The sequence below is a fragment of the Brassica napus genome, chromosome A3 (assembly GCF_020379485.1).
Source record: "Brassica napus cultivar Da-Ae chromosome A3, Da-Ae, whole genome shotgun sequence".
Taxonomy (NCBI): domain Eukaryota; kingdom Viridiplantae; phylum Streptophyta; class Magnoliopsida; order Brassicales; family Brassicaceae; genus Brassica; species Brassica napus.
Window position 1 is genome coordinate 33,545,186 of NC_063436.1, and position 20,077 is coordinate 33,565,262.

Below are 20,077 nucleotides of genomic sequence, written 5' to 3' on the forward strand. Positions count from 1 at the left end.
AGAAGGGAAAGTGTATTGAATCCAAAAGATCAACACCGACAAGTGCTCGTGAAGTCTGAGAATCCAGACCTGAGATCGCTAGAGAAGCTACCGGAGCTGCGCGGATGATACAACACGAGCTCGATCGAGAAGAATCAATCGAAAATCGAGCTCAATATTAGCTCTGATACCATATTACGTTCAAGCATTCTTGGGAGAGAAGAAGGAGAATAATTTCAAAATATCTCTTATTGATTAAAATGTACAGTTACATGTATAGATAGTCAGATGTATAAGATTGTAAATAACTGGACTATCTAACCAAACCACTAAACCAGATACTATTAACCAATAAGTCTGATACAGAGGTGGGTTTGGCATATTTGAAGGCTGAGCTACATAAGAGCATATCAAAGATGGCTAAAACCGATGCTGATGCTGCTGCGAAGAGTGCATCTGATATGAACAAGTCTGTGAACTTCAGGTAAAGAAAGAAAAAGGAAATGGAGAAGAAGAGAGGAGGAAAGAGCTGATGAGGAAGATGGCGAAGGAGTATCCTACACTGGATCAGATATTTGATGGAAACAAAGTAGACAAAAAATGGGTAGTTTGCGAAGACTACAAAAAAGAAGAAGAAACCTATGGTTCCTCTTCTGGGAGACTTTTTCTTCTTCAAGAAGTAAGGATCTTCAACTGAAATTTTCTGGACCTCTTTACACTGCATCTTCCACTCCGCGCTATTTAGCTAACACAACTAAAATCCAGAGATAACCATCTACATTTTGCTTTGAAGTGTGTGGGAACCGAAATTCGCACTGTCGATTTCCGTTTAAATAAGGAAACTAGGAAAACCCTAATTTCCCAGAGGACCCGGATATCTGCTAATACCACACGTCAAGCAATCAGAACACAAGAATAACAACGATAAAAATAAGAAATCGAAAAGAGAGCAAAGTAGATCTTATTCCAAATCTGCGTATGAGAGTTTACAACAAGGTATAAGCCTGGGCTCGAGACCTGTCGGCGAGATTCCTAGTTCTAGCAACCCTAAGACGGCTAAACCAAATTGAGTCGCAGCTCGAAATAACAAAAACGGAAAATTGCCTAAATTGCTCTAAGTGCTAAGTTGCTCTGAAAAAAAGTCTCTCTCCCATGCTCCTCGCCTAGAACTCCTTATATACTAGCTCCAAGGTCGGTTTACGCTTTTACTCTTCTGCCCTTAAGCCGTCATAGCATAAAAATGAAGATATTCCATTTTTCCCGATCTTCACAATTATCTTCAAAACTTCCGTATTTATCCGCGGAAACTTGACATTTATCTTTCCTTGTGGACCAAGCGTAAACCGTGCTGTGGTTAACGGGCTTTTGGTTAAGAAATCGTAGGATGGGATTCGAGTCGTGTTTTAGGTCCCTTTGGGCCGTCTTTCGACTCGAAGCGTTTACTACGATTACTTTCGATAAGGAACGAACTCTCTGCGGTATTAATCCGCAAAGTTTGATCGATGATTTAGAATAGCGTAAAGCATAGACGGAGCTCGCTACGGTCTTCGGGAGATAGCATTGAAGGTTTGACGAGAATGCATGGACTCGTGTCGTCTCAACGTTTCGGAAGAGCTCGGTCGCTATGCAGCGACCGAACTTTGGCTCGAGCCCGGTCGCTACGTAGGGACCGTGCGGGATGAATGCTCGGTCGCTACGTAGCGACCGAGCAGAACGGATGTTTGGTCGTTACGTAGCGACCGAGCTTTGGCTTGGACTTGGTTGCTACGTAGCGACCGGATAGCGTGCATGTGCGGTAGTTTCGCAATGATGGAGCTTGAGTTGTCTATTTTGAGCTTTCACGGATACTTCTTCGTAAAAACTTCGTATTGATTATTTTTTACGAAAATCGTATTTTTCTATTACTATCTTTTCGGAAATACGATTTCCGAGGGTTTTTGGGTGTTAATTCCGTTATGTCCGTTCTTAACCCCAACAGCTAGCCCCCCAGCCTGTTAGGACCATGCATCGTAGGGTCCTAGCGTGCGGTTAGGAATGTTTGGCAAGTTAGGCGTGTTGGATGGAATTAATATCCGAAAGTCCGAGCTTGAATAGTAAGTTCTCATGCCTATAAGAAGAGAGGTAACTTGTTTCACAATTTTTTCACTTTCTTGTTTTCTCTAAGATTTCTCTTAAGAAAAACTTTCTTTCTTTCTCTCCATCCTTTCCCTCTATTTTCCCAAAAGAGAAGTATAAAATGTCGAGCAAGAAAAAGATTGCGAAAAAAGGGTCTTCGTCCGCGAGTGCTCATGAAGAGCTCATTGTTCCGAAGATAGAGTTTGTGCCTCACTCGGTAGATCCCGCCGAGAATGAGGCATGGTGGGTTGCGCATTACGGTTCGATCACTCCTCCCAAAGAGAAGCCGTTCCCGGTCCTGACCCATCGTGCGGTCGAGGAAGGGGCACCAAGCAGGAGTACCGACGAGTTCCTTGAGATCATGCGGTCGTTCTACCGCATTCCGAGCACGGTGGCGTTCCGGGTTCCTCGTCGAGGGGAAAGCGCTGATAACCCCCCCAAAGGGTTATTTCACTTGCTACGAAGCGTTCTTAGTGCGTTGTCACTTGTGGTTTCCAATTCCCGAAATCGTCGTCCGAGTGTTGGAGCGTTTCGAGGTGGCAATCAGCCAGTTGAATCCCCTTGCCGTTCAGCATCTTGTTGGAATCCTGATCCTGAGCTACGAGCATGGTCTCTCCCTTTCCGTTGATCACTTTGACGCGCTTTTGAGGCTACAGCTCGTCAAGGATAAGGAGAAGTATAGGGTTGTCCCTCAGAGCTTCATGTCGGTGGTTAAGAGATTCATCTCCAACTTCAACTCGTGGAAGAAATTTTTCTTCTTTGTTCGTATGGACGCTGCGTCTGTCGAAGAGAGTTGTATCCCACTGCTCCGGAGGTTGCCAAATGATCGTCCCTTCATCAACCCGCTGGCCCCATTCCCCGAGGATATCATTGAAGTGAGGGACCTTCTTAGGAATGGTCCGTTTTTCTGGACTTCTTTCACGCCGAAACGAGTTCCGAAGGCACTAAGGTTTGTGTGTCCCGATCCTGTGGAAGCGGGGAACGACTCCGATCCAGATGATAAGAGCCCCGACGCTTCCCCCGCCGCTGCGACTGGGTGGAACTCCTCAAAGGGAAGGATATCGATCTTGGCGACATAGAGTTTTTGATGGACGATTATATGCTTCCGGGATGGGATCCAGACCTTGCTTATGGCGACGGAAGCGGTTCTAGCGAGGTTCCTATTCCGGACTTCGACGATTTCTTTGCTGGTTTACCCTCTGGCTTCGATGCTCCTCCACCAACGAATGAAACAGGAAGGCCAAAGGTTTTCGAGGAAGGTTCTCGTATTATTAACGGGGTATGATGTTTTCGAAAATATTTGTGATTGCCTAGGTGTTTCTTTTTCTGCTTATAACGCGTTAATTGGTTTCGCAGGGCCTTAACTTGCTTGGCTCGGCCATTGAAGCGAGCCATAGGGAAGCTATGGTCTATCGTTTTAAAGCGGAGAAAGCGGAACAAGATCTCGCTCGTGTGCAAGGCGAGGTGTTGGAGCGAGAAGCGCAACTTACTCGCGATCATTCGCGGCCTATCCGTAAGGCGGAAAGGAAGGGCAAAAGGGAAATTGTCGAGGTGATGAAAACTCGTGCCTCTCAGTTCCAGGTCGAGTATGGGAACCTCAAGGATGCCTTTTCCTCGGTGGGCGATTTCCGTGAGTGCCGCAGTTCAGTCGGAAGTCTTTGGATAACACAAGCTGATGACTATGTGTTTGAGAAGGAAATGTGCTTGATGAAGAGCGGCATGAATGAACGTGCCCATGCTGAGGCGCTCATTCCCTCGATCGACGAGAGATCCAAGGGTTCTAGGATTCCATCCCTGTTTCCCCTGATACCGAAGAGGTTCCGACCGGTTTCCTGATGGTGGTGAGGAAGTGGATCATCCTGCGGATGCGTTCGGCGCTTCGTTGTCCGGGGAATTTGACTTTGGGCCATGAGAGGGAGTAAAGTGCTTAGGTACTCTTAATGAGGCAAAAAGTGATCCGGCGTACTCTCACGTGATATGTCATACTCTTATCCATTAAGATACTCTTCACCTCGATGGTTAAAGTCGAAAGTGCCCCTCTCTACTTGACCAATCAAAATCCTCTCTAATTGGCCAATCAAAATGTTCCTCTACTTGACCAATCAGAAAAAGCGCGATTTATCTCTCTCTCTCTCTCGTCCAGGTGAATTTTGTTCATTTTGTTTTTTAGTTTTAGTTGTTCTCTCTCCTCCCTATTCTCTCTCTCTTCTCGAATTTGGCGGGTAGGCGAAGAAACCTGGAACTCTTATACGAGCTATCCTTCGATTGTAAAGGAGATTGCGGCTCGCGTGGATGAGAAATTGATCCCCAACCCAGGTCAAATAAACTTCAGGTAAAGCATTATCTTGGTCTGTATCTTATAACCCCATCATAGTGGACTCGAATGAAGGAAGAAATGCTGTTCTTTTGGTTGGGATTGTTAGCAGTAGATTTCGAATATTTGGGTGTCAATTAGGGGATAGGAATGTTTGGGATTTGTATGGTGTGTTTGTTATGGAATTGGATTATCAAAGCTGAAATCCGGAATGAATAGGGTGAACGATAAAAATGTAATTAGGTGAAACTTAACTATTGACAAAAATGTGTAAAAAAGTATAACTTAGTATTACTTTAATAGCAAAACTGTATAACTAGGATTAACTTTAATTGTATAATTTTTATTTGGTACAACAAATAATGGGTTATTCTTCTACAAACATACCCTTCGACTATGATGGACATTATGCGAAATCTGGAGATGATTATGAATGGATTCCAAGCGATAGTCGTTTGTCTGGTATATCCTTTAAGACATTGGATGAGATCACTTATTCGTTTTTGAAGGAGAGGATATGCAAGAAGAAGAGCATAGATCTGTGTTTAAAGAGGCTGAATCTGAGTTACATTCCACTGGTAGTAAAACCTAAGAGGCAATCATATATTTTGGATGATGAAGATGTGTATGTGTATCTGACATTAGTGGATAAAGACGAAAGAAGAAGTATTTTGCTTGTAGAGGTCATCGAAGAAATGGAAATAGTTCCAGTAATAGAGCAACAATCAGTAGTTGAGAAAGAAAGCTCATATGGTGGGAACTATAGTGAGTTTGCGAGTGGATTACCCGAAGTTGAAGGTAATCCGGTTGAAGGTAATCCGGTTGAAGGTAATCCGGGTGAACTCACTCTAGTAACTGGCATTGAAGAAGCAGAAATATATCTACCGGGGTCTGAACGGGTGGAGAATATTGTTAATGGAAAAACCGTGGAAGGGGGCATTAACGTTATTAATGGAGAAGCCGGCGAAAGGGGTATTAATGTTGTTAATGGAGAAGACGGCGAAGGGGGCATTAATGTTGATAAAGGAGAAGACGGCGAAGGGGGCGTTGGTTTGGACAACAGAGTGGACAATGAGGGCGACGTGGATAACTCTATGGGTGTTCGTCCTAGTTGGGAATATGTTGAGCTCCCACGTGTTGCAAAAAAAATTGCAGTGGTTAAAGAGTGGGAAGATGGTTTGGGTCTTCAGTTGTTTCAAGAATTTCTGAGTAAAGAAGCTGTGAAAGATATTATTGATAGAGCATCACAGAAGAACTGTTTCAGAATCAGTATCTCAAACTCGGACAGGAGTCGATATGTGGTGAAATGTCGGGGAGCAGCTGAAGGTTGTAAATGGGGTGTGAGAGCTACAAAGATAGCTAATTCTGAAGCGTTCTCGATTAGAACATACATGAAGATGCATTCATGCTCTCGCGCAACTTCAAGTACTGGAGTGAAAAGAAAAGTTACACCAAGATGTGTTGCAGCTATTGTGCATAAGGATTATCCGAGACTATATGAGACACCAACTGCGAAAGTCCTGCTCGGTCTGGTGAAAAGGAAATTGGGTGTGGAAGTGTCGTATACGACATGTTTGAGAGGAACAAAACAAGCTATTGCGGATATGTGTGGTTATCCCGAGACAGGATACAAAATACAGTCTTCTTATTTGTATATGTTAGAGAAGGTGAACCCGGATACAAGAACAAGTTTGATACTGGATAAACATAACCGGTTCAAATACCTATTTGTTGCGTTGGGAGCCTCCATTGAAGGTTTTGAATACATGAGGAAAGTCATCACTGTCGATGCAACTTTCCTGAAGACTGTTGAAGGTGGTTGTTTAGTTATTGCCACGGCTCAGGATCCACACCTTCACCATTATCCAATAGTCTTTGCTGTCGTTGATGGGGAGAAAAACGAAAGCTGGAAGTGGTTTTTCACGACGCTGAAAACTGTTATACCGGATTCGACGGAATTGGTGTTTGTTTCAGACAGAAATACAAGTCTGATAAAAGCTGTTGCTGAAGTGTATCCGATGTCTAAACATGGGTATTGTATCTGGCATCTATCGCACAATGTGAAAGGTAGCGTCGCGCAGTCCAGGGACGAGGTTGCACTACAATTCAGAAAAGTTGCGACGCTTTATTCAGAGACTGAGTTTGATAAGCAGTATAAAGAATTTAGGGAGAGGTAAAAAAGTGGGCGAAGTGTCATTTCCCCGGTGCAAGGTACAACATAGACACTTCTAATTGTGCGGAGTCTATGAATGCGCTGTTTCAAAAGGCGCGAAGGATGGCTTTATTGCCTATGCTTGATACAGTTATTGACAAAATGGCTGAGTGGTTCAACACACATAGGAAGGATGCAGCAGAAGGACCGCCGTCTCGGAAATTGGTTCCTTATGTGGAGAACAAAATGCATGACAGAGTACCGAAAGGTTCAAAAATTACAGTGACTTCGCTGAACAGTTTTGAGCTTGAATACAGTGTTATTGGAGAAGACGGGAAGACTTATATCGTGGATTTTCCGAAGCATACGTGTAGTTGCAGGAAGTTTGATATAGATAAATTCTCATGTAGACATGCAATAGGCGCTATCGTTAAGTGTTTGAAGCATGATAGACCAGTACATGTGAGTGACATGTATGCTTTAATCTCGACTTATTACTTCATTGAATTGTGGGCTTTGTTGTATCGAAGGACTGTATATCCAGTCTCTCATATGACTCATTGGAAGGTTCCACCAGAAGTTGCGGCTAAGTGTCCCTTACCTCCAGAATACAAAAAAAAAGAAGGGAAGAAAGCAGGAAAAAAGATTTCCTTCGGTAGGAGAAAGACGGTCCCGTCGTAATAAGTATATTCGGAATAGGAGTTTGGCTAGCTATTTCAACTGCTCGCAGGGAGCTCAAGGAACTGAAGGATCACAAGGGACACAAGGGACACATGGGACACAAGGGACACAAGGGACACATGGGACTCAAGGGACTCAAGGAACATAAGGAACAGAAGAAACACAAGGGACTCAAGGAGCACAAGAGACTCAAGGAACACAAGGGACTGAAGGAACACAGGGGACTCAAGGATCACAAGGCAGTCAAGGAACAGAAGGATTCCAAGGCACTCAAGTAGTTGAATGTGAGGAAAATCAGTGAAAACTTTGTGAAAAGATGCGTTATATGAATGTAAAACTTGGTGAAACCTGAATAAAGTGGTTTCGTTATATGTTTGTAAATCTTGGTGAAACTTTCGTAATGTTATTGTTGATTTGGAGTGATTGGTGATTTAGGCTACAATTGCGATGACATAACTAATTAATGTCCTACGAAGACGACGTAACTTATTAACATGTTCTGAAATCCGGATCACCTCGAGTCAAAAAATTTATAATCTGGATCACATTTTCTATCGATTGGGAAGGGAATACATCGTTGTTAGGTGTTTTTTTTGTATACACTACCTCGTGGGATTTGAAATGTTACAAATTTCACGAAATCAAAATTTCTTCTACATGAGCACATCTAAAACGTTGATATAAAATAGAATATATCGGGTATAAATCGCAAAAAACGGTAAAGTAAAATTTAAAGGTTTTTGTATAACTACAAACTAAGTGAAACTCCAAGCACGAAAATACTTTCCCGTCCTGCATTTCGAATTTTGGCACCCATTTTTGCGAAATTTGACTTTCCACAAAATCGACGCTTAGTCGACGTAGACGCATATTAAAACCCAATTTTTTTTTCTCTCCCCCATTTATCTCACCGAATCTCTCTCTCCACTTTTCAATATCTCTCTAGATATCTCGAGAACCCCAGATTTTACTTTACTTTCGGTCCCTCTTCTTTCTAGATTTCTCGATTGCTCAGCGAATAATGACTCATCCAGACGAGGAGTATAGGCAGATGAAGGCTTCGAAGAGAGACATCGACATGCTTGGCTTCGTGGAGGATGCCTAGTGTAGGATTCCTACCAGATGCCCTTGTGGGGGAACAATAATCAACGAGGTGTCTTGGGACCCGAAGTATCCAACTGATTTTGATACTCTACCGGGGAGAAAATACTTCACTTGCATAAATTTTGAGGTAATTTATGGATACTTTCGGGTTTTATGTGCAGATTTTGATACTTCCCCGTTTTACGTGTAGAATGATGGCTTCCATTTCCGTCAACCATGGGTCTTTGGAGTCCAGGAAGATGTTGAAATGTTAAGAAAGCGTGTGGATGCGATGGCTGCAGAGATAGCTGAACTGAAGTACAATCTTACTCGTCCAAATCCTACCACTCTATGAGTTGCGTCCGGTCCATGACATTTGTCTACTATTTGTTGTTGTTGTTTGCTTGAGATTATGTTGAACGTGAAACTTACTAAAGTTTCCCCTACTCTCTCATTCACGATCTACTAATTACATTATATTCAAGAAGTTAGACTAAGTTGCACGTGAAACTTACTAAAGTTTCCCCTACTCTCTCATTCACGATCTACTAATTACGTTATATTCACGAAGTTAGACTAAGTTGAACGTGAAACTTACTAAAGTTTCCCCTACTCTCTCATTCATGATCTACTAATTACGTTATATTCACGAAGTTTGACTAAGTTGAGCGTGAAACTTACTAAAGTTTCCCCTACTCTCTCATTCACGATCTACTAATTACGTTATATTCACAAAGTTAGACTAAGTTGAGCGTGAAACTTACTAAATTTTCCCCTACTCTCTCTCATTCACGATCTACTAATTACGTTTGCTTCACGAAGTTAGACTAAGATGAACGTGAAACTTACTAAAGTTTCCCCTACTCTCTCATTCACGATCTACTAATTACGTTATATTCACGAAGTTAGACTAAGTTGAGCCTGAAACTTACTAAAGTTTCCCCTACTCTCTCATTCACGATCTACTAATTACGTTTTATTCACGAAGTTAGACTAAGTTGAGCGTGAAACTTACTAAAGTTTCCCCTACTCTCTCATTCACGATCTACTAATTACGTTATATTCACGAAGTTAGACTAAGTTGAGCGTGAAACTTACTAAAGTTTCCCCTACTCTCTCTCATTCACGATCTACTAATTACGTTTGTTTCACGAAGATAGACTAAGTTATAGATAACATAAGTCTTAAATACCATAAGTTATAGATAACATAAGTCTTAAGTTATGAAGTTAGACGGATTTCACTCCGTCTTCAAGCACATTAAAACAACAACATACGGAATTCACTCCGTCTTCTTTGTCTTCTGCTTCTTCTTCTTCTTCTTCTGCTTCTTCTGGGCTGCGTCCTCCTCAGCTACCTTCTTAGCTGCTGCCTTTTTAGCTGATGCCTTCTCACCTGGTGTCTTCTTACCTGGTGCCTTCTTACCTGGTGCCTTCTCAGCTGCTGCCTTCTCAGCTGCCTTCTTACTTCTTGTACCAACGGGACTAAACCTACTTTTCGCACAAACTGCTTCATTTCCATCATCCTCTCTCCGCCTCTTCTTTTTCGTCTCTAAACTTCTCTCGAACTCCGGTGCATGTGCATACATCTCTGCATTAGTGTCATACATGTCACCATCGCCCCCCTGATTTTCATTTGTAACATCCTCGATGAAACCATCGTCACTACCATCCTCTTCTTCCGACTCTTTATTGTCACTACCATTGTCTTCCCCCGACTCATCATCACTCACTACTATCATCTTGGTCAGTCTGCTTCTGAGGGGCATCTTGGTCCGCCTGCTTCTGAGGGGCATCTTGGTCTACCGGCTTGTCACTCAACCTAAGACTTTTCACCTCCTCTTCTAGAAGAGCTAGCTTATCCGACAATGAAGTGACTTTTTCGTTTACTTCCTTCATAGCCTCTCGGACTGCATTCATAAGCCGACCTTCCATCGCTTCAAAAGCAGATTCAGGAGTAGCTCCAGGAGTAGCTCCAGTAGCCTCGACCGAATCTGCATGAGCCTGACCAGATTCTGCATGAGCCTGACCTCATTACGAGATGTACGAGCCTCAAAATCAATGCCGAACTGTTCTTCAAAGAAAACTTGTTTCTTCCCTTTCCGTATTATCTTCGTCCAACGATCAACTGCTGCATCATCGTCGTCATCGGCCCAACAACTTTCCTTGTCAATCCCTATGGTTTCCAGAAGTTCCTTCTCAGCTGCTGTTGCTACCAAGATACTCTCAATATCCTGTGGCAAAAACACAAAAAACATTAATTATCTTAGTTTCACCAAGTTTTCATAAGTCTCATCAGTCCCTTCTCCTTAATTCGACTACACATAAAACATCAATTACCTTTGTACTATTACCAATTTTATCGTTCACGGCATTCAGACTGAGTTCCCTGGTTCCACTTTTGCGTTTGTACTGCATCTTGCACATCCGCGGGCAACCACTCACATTTTCTCGAAAATGGTTCCTCAAGCTTGGAATTGCCTCAAAGGCCAACAACTACGAACACACAACAAAAGGACATTAACATCAATTAAACAACAACAAAACTAATTAGAAGAGAGCTTAAGAATACCTCCAAAGGGATAGGAAAGCTTGTAAAAACCCAACTCGTCGGCGCAACCCCGTCACACTTCTCCAAGAAGGTAGAGACATCTTTCAAGTTATGTTCGAATGCATACCGCCCCCAAGGGAACGTTTCACATGCATCTAGGTCATCAACAACAGTCAGGAAGAAACTGTCCACAGGTGATGCTCCCTCACCACTCTTTCGGCCTCCGACGAGGATGCTGGCTAAGAAGTACAGAGCAGCCATCTTCTTACGATCCTCAGATGGCTTTGATTTCATTGCCAACATCTGCTTCTCCAGGTCACCGTATGTTACCCTTTTCTCTTCAAAATACTTGTTCATGAATGTTGTACCACCCAACCTCTCATGGTTGGGGGGATACTCATGGCAGTATAGTCCAGAAATGAGTCATAATTCTCTGAGAGAGTATCGGATTGGGACGCCATTAACGACAAACCATAACTCATGCTTCTTCGCAACACAAGTTGATCGCAAAACAAGAACCCACATTCCCATCCACTTATGCTTTCGGTTTTTAATATGGAAGAAATGTTGGAATTGTGGGTGCTCTATGAACCATTTCACCTCCTTCTCTTTCAGAATCGTTTGTATATTTCTTATCGCATTGTCAATATAACATTTTCCTGAAAGCTTTAAAGACTTTTGATACTGGCTTGAAGAAAAGTGCAACTTCAACGGTCGCATTCCTTCTTCTTCGTCATCAACAAACTGCACTCAAGTGAAAACCGGATCACATACTACATCTTACAACCATCAACATATAGTTTCAGAAAGTTGGACTTAGTTCAGCCAGCACTCACTTGAAGTTTTTCTTGGTTTCACTAACTCTAAATTCAACTTAGATTTCCACACTTACTAATCTTTCACTAATCATCTTTTTAGAGGGAGTGTTTTCAATTTGAATACTTACCGACTCTGCATGCGACTCAGTATGTCGTACCAATTGGATCGCCATTTCATCAGCATCTTCGTCGTTTTTTCGGGGCTCCATTTCCTCATCCCCTTCTTTGGCCTTATTCTCTCATTCGTCTCCGGCTTCCTTCACTTTTTCTCCTTCCTCTCCGCCTTCCTCCTCCTTTTCTCCTTCCTCTCCGGCTTCCTTCTCTTTTTCTCTTCCGTCTACTTCTTCTGATTCCTCATCTCGGGGACTTTGGTCGGTTCCCGGGGCGACAGATTTGTCGATGGCTTCTCCGGATAATGTAACCATAGCCATAGACATATCCTCTCCTCCTACACTACTTGAGCCGTCTTCTTTTGCCTTCGGATCGTCTCAATTCAACATGATTTGGGTTTTCATTCTCGATTGAGGATTCGCAATATTCATTCGCAATTGAGTGAGTAGGGTTTTCAGAATTCAAAATTGAATTCTGAGAGACGGATTCGACGGTAACTTTATTAATTTTTACTAGTTCATTTAAGTAATATTCTTTCTTTTCACTGTCTTTTCAACCAATAAAGACAGAGAGGGGAAACGTATTCGAGAACTAAAAGAAATTAAAATTTTCGGAAACTGGGTATCCGATTTTTTTGGATCGGTAATGGGTCTGGGTTCGGATAGTCCTTGGTAGAGTTTTAATTATCTAAGTTTCTCTTGCTTTCTTCGTCTTTAACTAAATTTTCGAATTAAAATAAAGATATATTTAATTCAAAATCCGGTCAGTTTCGGGCAGGAGTATCTCAGCTCTTTTTTTTCGGGCATGAGTACCTGAGCGTTTAATTCCATGAGAGGTGGAGTGATTGTCGAGAGGGAGATGCTTGTTTTTCCATTCTATGTTTGTGGCCGAATGTGGCCTTTATTTCGAGAGATTGTATGGGCCTGTTTTGGCCGTTTTTATTGCTTTTCGGGATTGGCCGTTGGCGGCTTTGAATCCCTTACCGCTTTACGCGGTTTTATATATATGACGAATGTTTCATTTCAAATTTTTCTGAGTTGGTTCGAAGTAAATATGAGTTGTAGTCTCATATTTAATTCCGATGAGACGTTCAATCTGTTGGTTCGTTCGTGATTTTCGTAGAAAATTACTTATCTTTACGATTTCTTGGAACATTGAGATGTGAACGGAGAGACATGGTTTAGGACCTCGTATCTTTTAGATATCATGTCTTGAGATGTTTGAGACCAATGCGATGGGTTTAGGGCAAGACCTAGGTTTACTTTCGGTTTAAGGTTTGTGCGGTGACTAGCTGGCTATCGTTTTTCCTGTTGCGATTTCTTCCTGACTCGTACCGATTTAAAGTCCGCGATAGGTTCTCGGCTTATATGACTTGTATGGTACGAATCGAGCATCTTCTCAGAGGCAATTTTTAAGCCAACTGGAAGTGCTAAACCAAAATTTTGGATTTTTGTTGTAGCGCGCTTTCGTCCTTGTGTTGGACGTTTTTGAAGATCAAAAGAGTGATCGAATTTCATTTGTTTAAGACGGCTGGCGTGTTCGTCGGGGCCAATCAACGAATAGGGTGTGAGGTTTTGGTGGTCGCGTTCGGACAATTTTTTTGCATTATCTTCGAATTTTAACTTTGCGACGTCTCGCAGTTGTTTCGAGGATTATACGTGTATGTTTAAGTGTTTGAAAGATGATAACTTTACGATTTTGGGCCGGATGAGGCCGCAGACTGCCTTGACCGTGTTGATCGTGGCCGGGTCAACGTTATTTTCCGGATGTTCCGGTTGAGTTGTAGCGTCGGCTTCGGACTCGTGTTGAGTTTCGATGTCCGATGCGTTTGCGTCAGCAGACAATGTTAATTCGTCTTTCCTTGGGCGTTTTTGGCCGAAGATCGATCTATCTTCGTGCGTTTGCGATTCGCAGTTGCAGAAGTCGTGATTTGCCTCAACTTGTGCTCTGCGAGGAAGCATAGCCGCGACTATTTTTGGCATCCCCAGATAGCCGCGACTCCACTTGGGATCGGAAATTTGAGACCCAGGTGGTAGGTTGATGGAACTACTTGCATGGCATTGAGCCATGGAGTTCCCATGATCACGTTGTAGATAGCGGGATGATCGACTACCGCGAATTCGACGATTTTCGTGATCTCCTTGGCCATGACTGGCAACTGGATTGATCCAAGAGTCATCGATACTTCGCCTGAAAAACCCGTGAGCGGTTTCGGTGTCGGAATTACTTCTCCGAGTTCGATGCTCATGCGTTTGAGAGTGTCACGGAAGATTATGTTGACCGTGCTTCCCGTGTCGACGAGTACCCTTCCGACTTCTAAGTCTCGTATAACGAGATCTATGACGAGCGGATCGCAGTGAGGTTGATCGATGCCGCCGGCTTCCTCCTTTGTGAAGGTGATCGAGCAATTTTGGCCGTCTCGGAGAGGAGACCATGTAGGCCAATTTGCACTCGACTCTACCTTCCGTTGGTAAGCCTTGATGGCCGACACAGTATCGCCGCAGTATTGTGATCCTCCGATGATCATGTTGACTCTGCGACGATTGTTATCATTCCCCTTGTCGTCCGGCCTCCTACCGCGTTTATCCTCGGGCTGGTTTCGTTGAGGGGATTTCTCAGCGGGCGGATTTCTGTCCGTCTTAGGAGGGCGATCAGAGTCGAGGATGAGATCCTTGACGCTGGTTACTTCCGAGAGCTCTCCAGCGAGTAGCTTTGCGGCCAGCCTTGCTCCCAAGACTTTGCAGTTGGTCGTAGAGTGTCCTCGGGACTGGTGGAACTCGCAGAAGGTGTTTTCGTCATACCTTTGGTTGCGGGTCCACGTATTGCCCGTGGTTCGGCTTTGGTCCGAATTGATCGCATAATTATGCGCCCCTTAGAGATCTTCTCTCTCGTGATGGACATACTTGTCGTTGCGAGAGTTTTTCTTTTTTTCTTTCGGATCTACGTCCTTCGAGGATGGTCTTGCCGCCTTCGAGGATGGAACTGAGATCAGTAAGCAAGAGAGTGCAGGGATAACTAACCGCTCTTAATTGCTTCACAGACTCGTATAGAGCCTTTTTTGGCACACAAATCACGATGGCATAGTAGTCAATCGATACTTTTCCATCTTGTTTACAGTAAACTGGGCTTATTGTTGGTCCCTGCTCAATATAAAAGATCAATCAGTGAGAAATACAAACAGCTAAGGCTTCAGAACTTCCACCATTATGAAACATTAATACCTGCAATCCTGACAATGATGGTTGACTCAACACACGCTCAGCCACTTCTTGAGCACTATTTCCTCTCATGTTTGCAACAACCTGAAATGAAAATATTAGAGAAAATAAAGTGAAAGCAATGAAAACATCATCACAAGGCACAAAGTGCGTACAGTGAATTGGCCATCCGCCTTAAGATGGGCCTCCAATCTCTCGAGAATCTCGTGTACTGTGTTTAATGCTCCTTTTCTCTCGGTCAATGCTCTTCTGCTTGCTACAAGTGCCGCCTGAAAATTGTAATGAAAATGTTCAGGATATTATGGCTGCCAACATGCAGATTCAAAGGCTCCAAGTAAGAACTCCATATCACCTGGCTTTCCAGCACAACCCCTCCTTCAATCTCTTTTAAGTTGTTCTCTTTGAGTGTTGTCCCACTACTCACAAGGTCCAAAATGCAATCAGCTATCCCCATCTAGTTAACATGCAAATATGTGTCAACAAATACTTCACAAAAGTCATTTGTCCCAAGCTAGAAAAAATCTTTCATGTCATGCTAACGAGATTATCCTCCAGCACAACACATCGGCTTAACACCCTTTTTTTCTCCAGAGTTTAATTGCAAATGTGAATTTACTCTGTTTATGGTCAAGAGTTTCGTTTGACAGACAAAACAGCAAAATCCAGAAAACTCTTTCAACTATACGAACTTTAACCTCAGACAAGAGAAATAATCTCTAAAAAAGCGACAAAGAATAAAGAAAGGAACCGTGTATCGATTAATACATACTACACAATATGTAATCATGGATAGGCAGCAAACTATATTTTCATTTAAAATGTGACGTCTTTTCAATCCATATAGACGAATCTTTATTAGCCTAGTGTTGAAGAAAGACTACATGTTTTTGATGTAAAATAGTATAATCTCACCGCCGGAGCTGCCTCCAGGGCTCCATCTGCAGTTGAAAACGTTACATGCTTTATGCCGTTTTCTTCCATAAATTTGGGACCGAGCTGCAAAAATCAGATCAATCATTCACATATATTATATTGCAGCTAACTACATCCTGAGAGAAAACTAATGTCAACTGCGCACCAAAAGGAGAATCTGTAACTCATCATACATAAGTGAAGCCAGTAGCAACACGCAATGGTCTCTCCTCACTCCATTGTGGCATCTCTGCTAACTCCTTGAGAGAATTTATGTTCTCATAAATCCCGTAGTTGGGAATCTGAGATCATTTGACATGCAATAAGAAAACCATCCACAGTATAGATATGAGAAAAAATCAAACCACAATAGATTACCACCTACCGCGATGGACAGATGACAGTCTCCAAAGTTGAGAGCTTCATGGACAATGATAAGATCTTCATTTTCCTACAAGGAAAAACAATTCAAACAATGCAAATGAGGCACAATTTAGAGTATCATAGTGAAAAAACTTACAGCCCAACTCAACAATAGTGTCGAAGAATACCATAATAAGAGAATTAAAAGTCAACTGGTTATTCTTATTTGTTTATATATATATATATATATATATATATATATATATATATATAAATATTTTAATACCTCCACAACGAGTATAATAATAATAATAACCAACCACTACCACCACTAAGTATATCCTATCCAAGAAAAAACAATTAAGGTGATGACTTACCTGACCATATTCACGAAGTGTGTCAAGACCAACGATACCTAGATCCAGATCTCCTGAGAGTAACTTCCGGACAATATCTTTTGGACGTTGAAACCAGACTTCAGTGTTTGGTAACTGCAAGATTACCAATAATAAGACATGGATACAAAAAACACATCGGCCCTGTTCGTTTGCTCACCCAGGTGATCCATCTGGGTGAAGATGCAAATTGATGTTCGTTTTGTGCATTATAATGCTTCATCCAGATGGATTACCCAGCTAAACTTTTAAAAACTCATCTAAAATTCTCACCCAAGTGAAGATGAGTCTTGATGGTGCATCTGCATCAGATGCATCTAGTTCAGTCCAAAATGATAAATGACAAAATTGACATTTTAAAATCAAAATATTATTTTCAAACCGTAAATTCTATTTTTTTTGCATCTACATTTTTCCGCTATAACCAAAAAATGCATTTTCTCGCTAAAACTGAAAAGCACTCTTTCCCGCTAAAACCGCAAGGTGCGTTTTTCCGCAAAAAACGTAAAACGCATATTTTCATAAAAACATATCTTTCGGCTAAACAAGTAAAACCACACTTTTCGACAAAAACCGAAAACACACATTTTCCCGTCAAAACAAAAAAAAAACGCATTTTCCCGCCAAAATCCAAAAAACGCAAATTTCCGTCAAAACTCCAAAAAGCATTTTCCGGCCAAAACCGCAAAAAGAATTTTCTCGCCAAAACCAGAAAAACGCAAATTTCCCGCCAAACCGGAAAACAGAATTTTCCCGCCAAAACTGAAAAACGGAATTTCCCGCCAAAACTAGAAAACAGAATTTTCCCGCCAAAACCGGAAAATGGAATTTTCCCGCCAAAACCGGAAAATGGAATTTTCCCGCCAAAACCGGAAAGCGTATTTTCCCGCCTAAACCGGAAAAACGCATTTTCCCGCCAAAACCGGAAAACGCATTTTTCCGCCAAAACCGGAAAAACGCATTTCCCGCCAAAACCGGAAAAATGCATTTCCAGCTAAAACCGGAAAAACACATTTTCCCGCCATAACCGGAAAAATGTATTTTCCCGCCAAAACCGCAAAAATGCTTTTCCCGCCAACATCGCGAAAAAAACTCTTTCCCGCAAAAATCGCGAAAAAACGTTTTCCGTAAAAATCGTGAAAAAAACTTTTTCTGTCAAAAATACTTTTCCCACCAAAACTTCAAAACACACTTTTTCCGTCCAAACCGCAAAAAACATATTTTTCTGCCAAACCCATAAAACGTTTTTTTCCGCCAAAACCATAAAAATGCACTTTTTCGCCAAAAACACATATTTCCTCAATAACCGCAAAAATATTTTTGGCCAAAACCGCAAAAATGATATTTTTCCGCCGAAACCTAAAAAATTATATTTTAGTTATTTTATTAACAAGTCCATCTGGATGGAGATGAAAGTTAAAAAATGAAAAGCAAACGAACATAGTTGCATTCAGATGATTCATCTGGATGCATGAACGAAATGAAGAAACGAACAACACCCAGATGGAGCATCTGGATAAGACATCTAGATGGACCATCTGGATGCATCTTTCAGATGTACAAACGAACAGGGCCATTGTCGTTTTTTCATGTTGGCGTTGAATGCATTCTTACCTGCGGAATTTGTGCAATGTACTGCCTTGGATTGACTTGTTTGACAAATAGTTGACAGTCCTTCACAGAAGAAACAACAAATACGAAGAGTCAGAACAAGGTACGAGATTACAAATCACTATTTCCACTTGACTTCAACAAACGAAACAGCCAAGATTCGATTTTTTATAGATACCAGCATCCTCTAAGTTATTTCACCAAAAACGTAGTAGTTTAAAGCACAAAAGAGTATCAAACCGTATTAAGATAACCATAGAAGTTTCAAAAGCAAGACAAACATGAGAGACTATACTAAACACATGACGACGAAGACAGAACATAAAGCTTCGTAAAAAAACGTCTGTGTGGAAATCAATAAACAAAAGGGAGATAATTAGTCTTTCATCAAAGGAGGATTTGAAGTTAAAACACAAGCAGATTGTAAATTATCTGAAGTTTGAGGCTAAATACTTGTTAATCAGATAATAATCAAAATGCAAATTTACATCGGAACAGAAACACCATTCACCTTGAGAAGATCGGTGGAGTCGGCGGCCATGCGTCCTTTGCTAGGAAGACCAAGACGAATCTGCTCTCTCTCCATGACAACAGGAGCTGGGGCGGAACCATTAGCGACACTGCTTTGAACGGAGGTGACGCAGGAAGTAACCAATCTGAGGCTTCTCAGGCGAGTTCCGACGAAGGAGAAAGCGGTGGAATGAGACGGGGAGAAGAGTGGGGTTGACTGCGAGAGGGAGGGCGAAGGGCATTGTTGTAAATTGGCAGGGAGAAAGATAGACATTGCTGTGGTGGTGCCTCGGCTCTTGGTGATGTAGAAGCCGTAAAACTTGTTCGATACTAACGATAATATAAATACGATGTTAAGGAAAAAATAGACGATTCAAAACTGAAATGGAAACGAAACCATGGAGTCGAGACAAATCTCTTTCCTTAACTCTTAATATTCGCTCCGTTAGTGCGACGGATCTGTACGAATATGAGTCCCAGGATAAAACCATGTAAGGTTATCACGCGACACTCGTGAAGAACCTCTACGAACTAATAATCTATGAAACACTCTCTAGACTTACGCGTAGGAGTTTTTGCTGGTGTTTTGCGGTGAAAAAGTTCAGAAATGAATGAAGATGAGAGGCGATATTTAAAGAGACGGAGACAACCCACTTCCCGCAACAGCTGCTGCACGTGGGCAGGAATCTCGCAGAGATCGAGGGAAGTTGAGTTCCAAAACTTCTTCCTCAAGACTCTCTCTTATCTCGTTTAAAACTTTCGAGAAGATAACATGCATGACATTTTTATTTTCTAGACAAACTACTTGTCGTTTTAAATAAAATTGTATGTTGTTTTTTCCTGGAATAAATGGCAAAACGTTGAGCTTAACTTGGTCCAAAAAGAATAGTTCTTATCGGGCCAAACGCCTTCCACCCAAGCCCAAGCCCAAGCCCAAGCCCTCGCCCACGCCGAGCCGAGCCGAGCCGGCCGGGCGGCGGCGGCGCGCGCGTGGGGAGCTCTCTCTTCCTCTGAGCCGTTTAACACATGGTATGTGTGAGTGCATATATATACAGCTCGACTCTTCTCTTCCTCCCCAATGTGGGACTTTGTAAGTTTCATTTCATTAACCACACATAAGTTGGCTCTTAGGCACACAAGCCCAATCATTTGTTATTCACATATTTTAATTAAACCCAATTGGTTTAATTTGTCCAACGATCCCCCACATGAATAGAAATGACTCTTCTAAACATATGCACACTAAATGCAGACTCGATAGATTC

At 42.2% G+C, this 20,077-nt stretch overlaps 2 protein-coding genes and 1 pseudogene across 2 annotated transcripts; 1 reads left to right on the forward strand and 2 right to left on the reverse strand.

Annotated features, from left to right (window-relative positions):
• The window catches only part of LOC111210824, a 90,922-nt pseudogene extending 90,172 nt beyond the window's left edge, over window positions 1–750 (forward strand).
• Window positions 751–10,048: 9,298 nt separating this feature from the next.
• LOC125607250 (uncharacterized protein At3g43530-like) lies at window positions 10,049–11,231 on the reverse strand. Its single transcript, XM_048777144.1, has 4 exons — window positions 10,896–11,231; window positions 10,664–10,819; window positions 10,411–10,557; window positions 10,049–10,348 (listed from the first exon to the last, which is right to left on the reverse strand). Exons 1-4 carry the CDS (start codon window positions 11,229–11,231, stop codon window positions 10,049–10,051), a joined length of 939 nt encoding a protein of 312 aa, XP_048633101.1.
• A 3,256-nt stretch (window positions 11,232–14,487) lies between these two features.
• On the reverse strand, window positions 14,488–19,298 carry LOC125607290 (ATP phosphoribosyltransferase 1, chloroplastic-like). Its single transcript, XM_048777199.1, has 10 exons — window positions 18,814–19,298; window positions 18,306–18,365; window positions 16,674–16,787; window positions 16,319–16,384; window positions 16,128–16,235; window positions 15,934–16,017; window positions 15,374–15,475; window positions 15,177–15,290; window positions 15,025–15,105; window positions 14,488–14,943 (listed from the first exon to the last, which is right to left on the reverse strand). The coding sequence occupies exons 1-10, from the start codon at window positions 19,084–19,086 to the stop codon at window positions 14,665–14,667; spliced, it is 1,281 nt and encodes a 426-aa protein (XP_048633156.1). The 5' UTR covers window positions 19,087–19,298; the 3' UTR covers window positions 14,488–14,664.
• Window positions 19,299–20,077: the final 779 nt, after the last annotated feature.

Bases quoted from the DNA above. Each gene is read 5' to 3' on its own strand.
- LOC125607250 (XM_048777144.1), bottom strand. From the start codon at position 11,231: ATGAACAAGTATTTTGAAGAGAAAAGGGTAACATACGGTGACCTGGAG. The intron at 10,820-10,895 runs GTATTCTTAAGC...GTGTGTTCGTAG, and splicing joins GCTTTCCTATCCCTTTGGAG to TTGTTGGCCTTTGAGGCAAT. The intron at 10,558-10,663 runs GTAATTGATGTT...TTTTTGCCACAG, and splicing joins AAATTGGTAATAGTACAAAG to GATATTGAGAGTATCTTGGT.
- LOC125607290 (XM_048777199.1), bottom strand. From the start codon at position 19,086: ATGTCTATCTTTCTCCCTGCCAATTTACAACAATGCCCTTCGCCCTCC. The intron at 16,236-16,318 runs GTAGGTGGTAAT...AAATGATCTCAG, and splicing joins ACTGTCATCTGTCCATCGCG to ATTCCCAACTACGGGATTTA. The intron at 15,291-15,373 runs GTGATATGGAGT...TACAATTTTCAG, and splicing joins GGGTTGTGCTGGAAAGCCAG to GCGGCACTTGTAGCAAGCAG.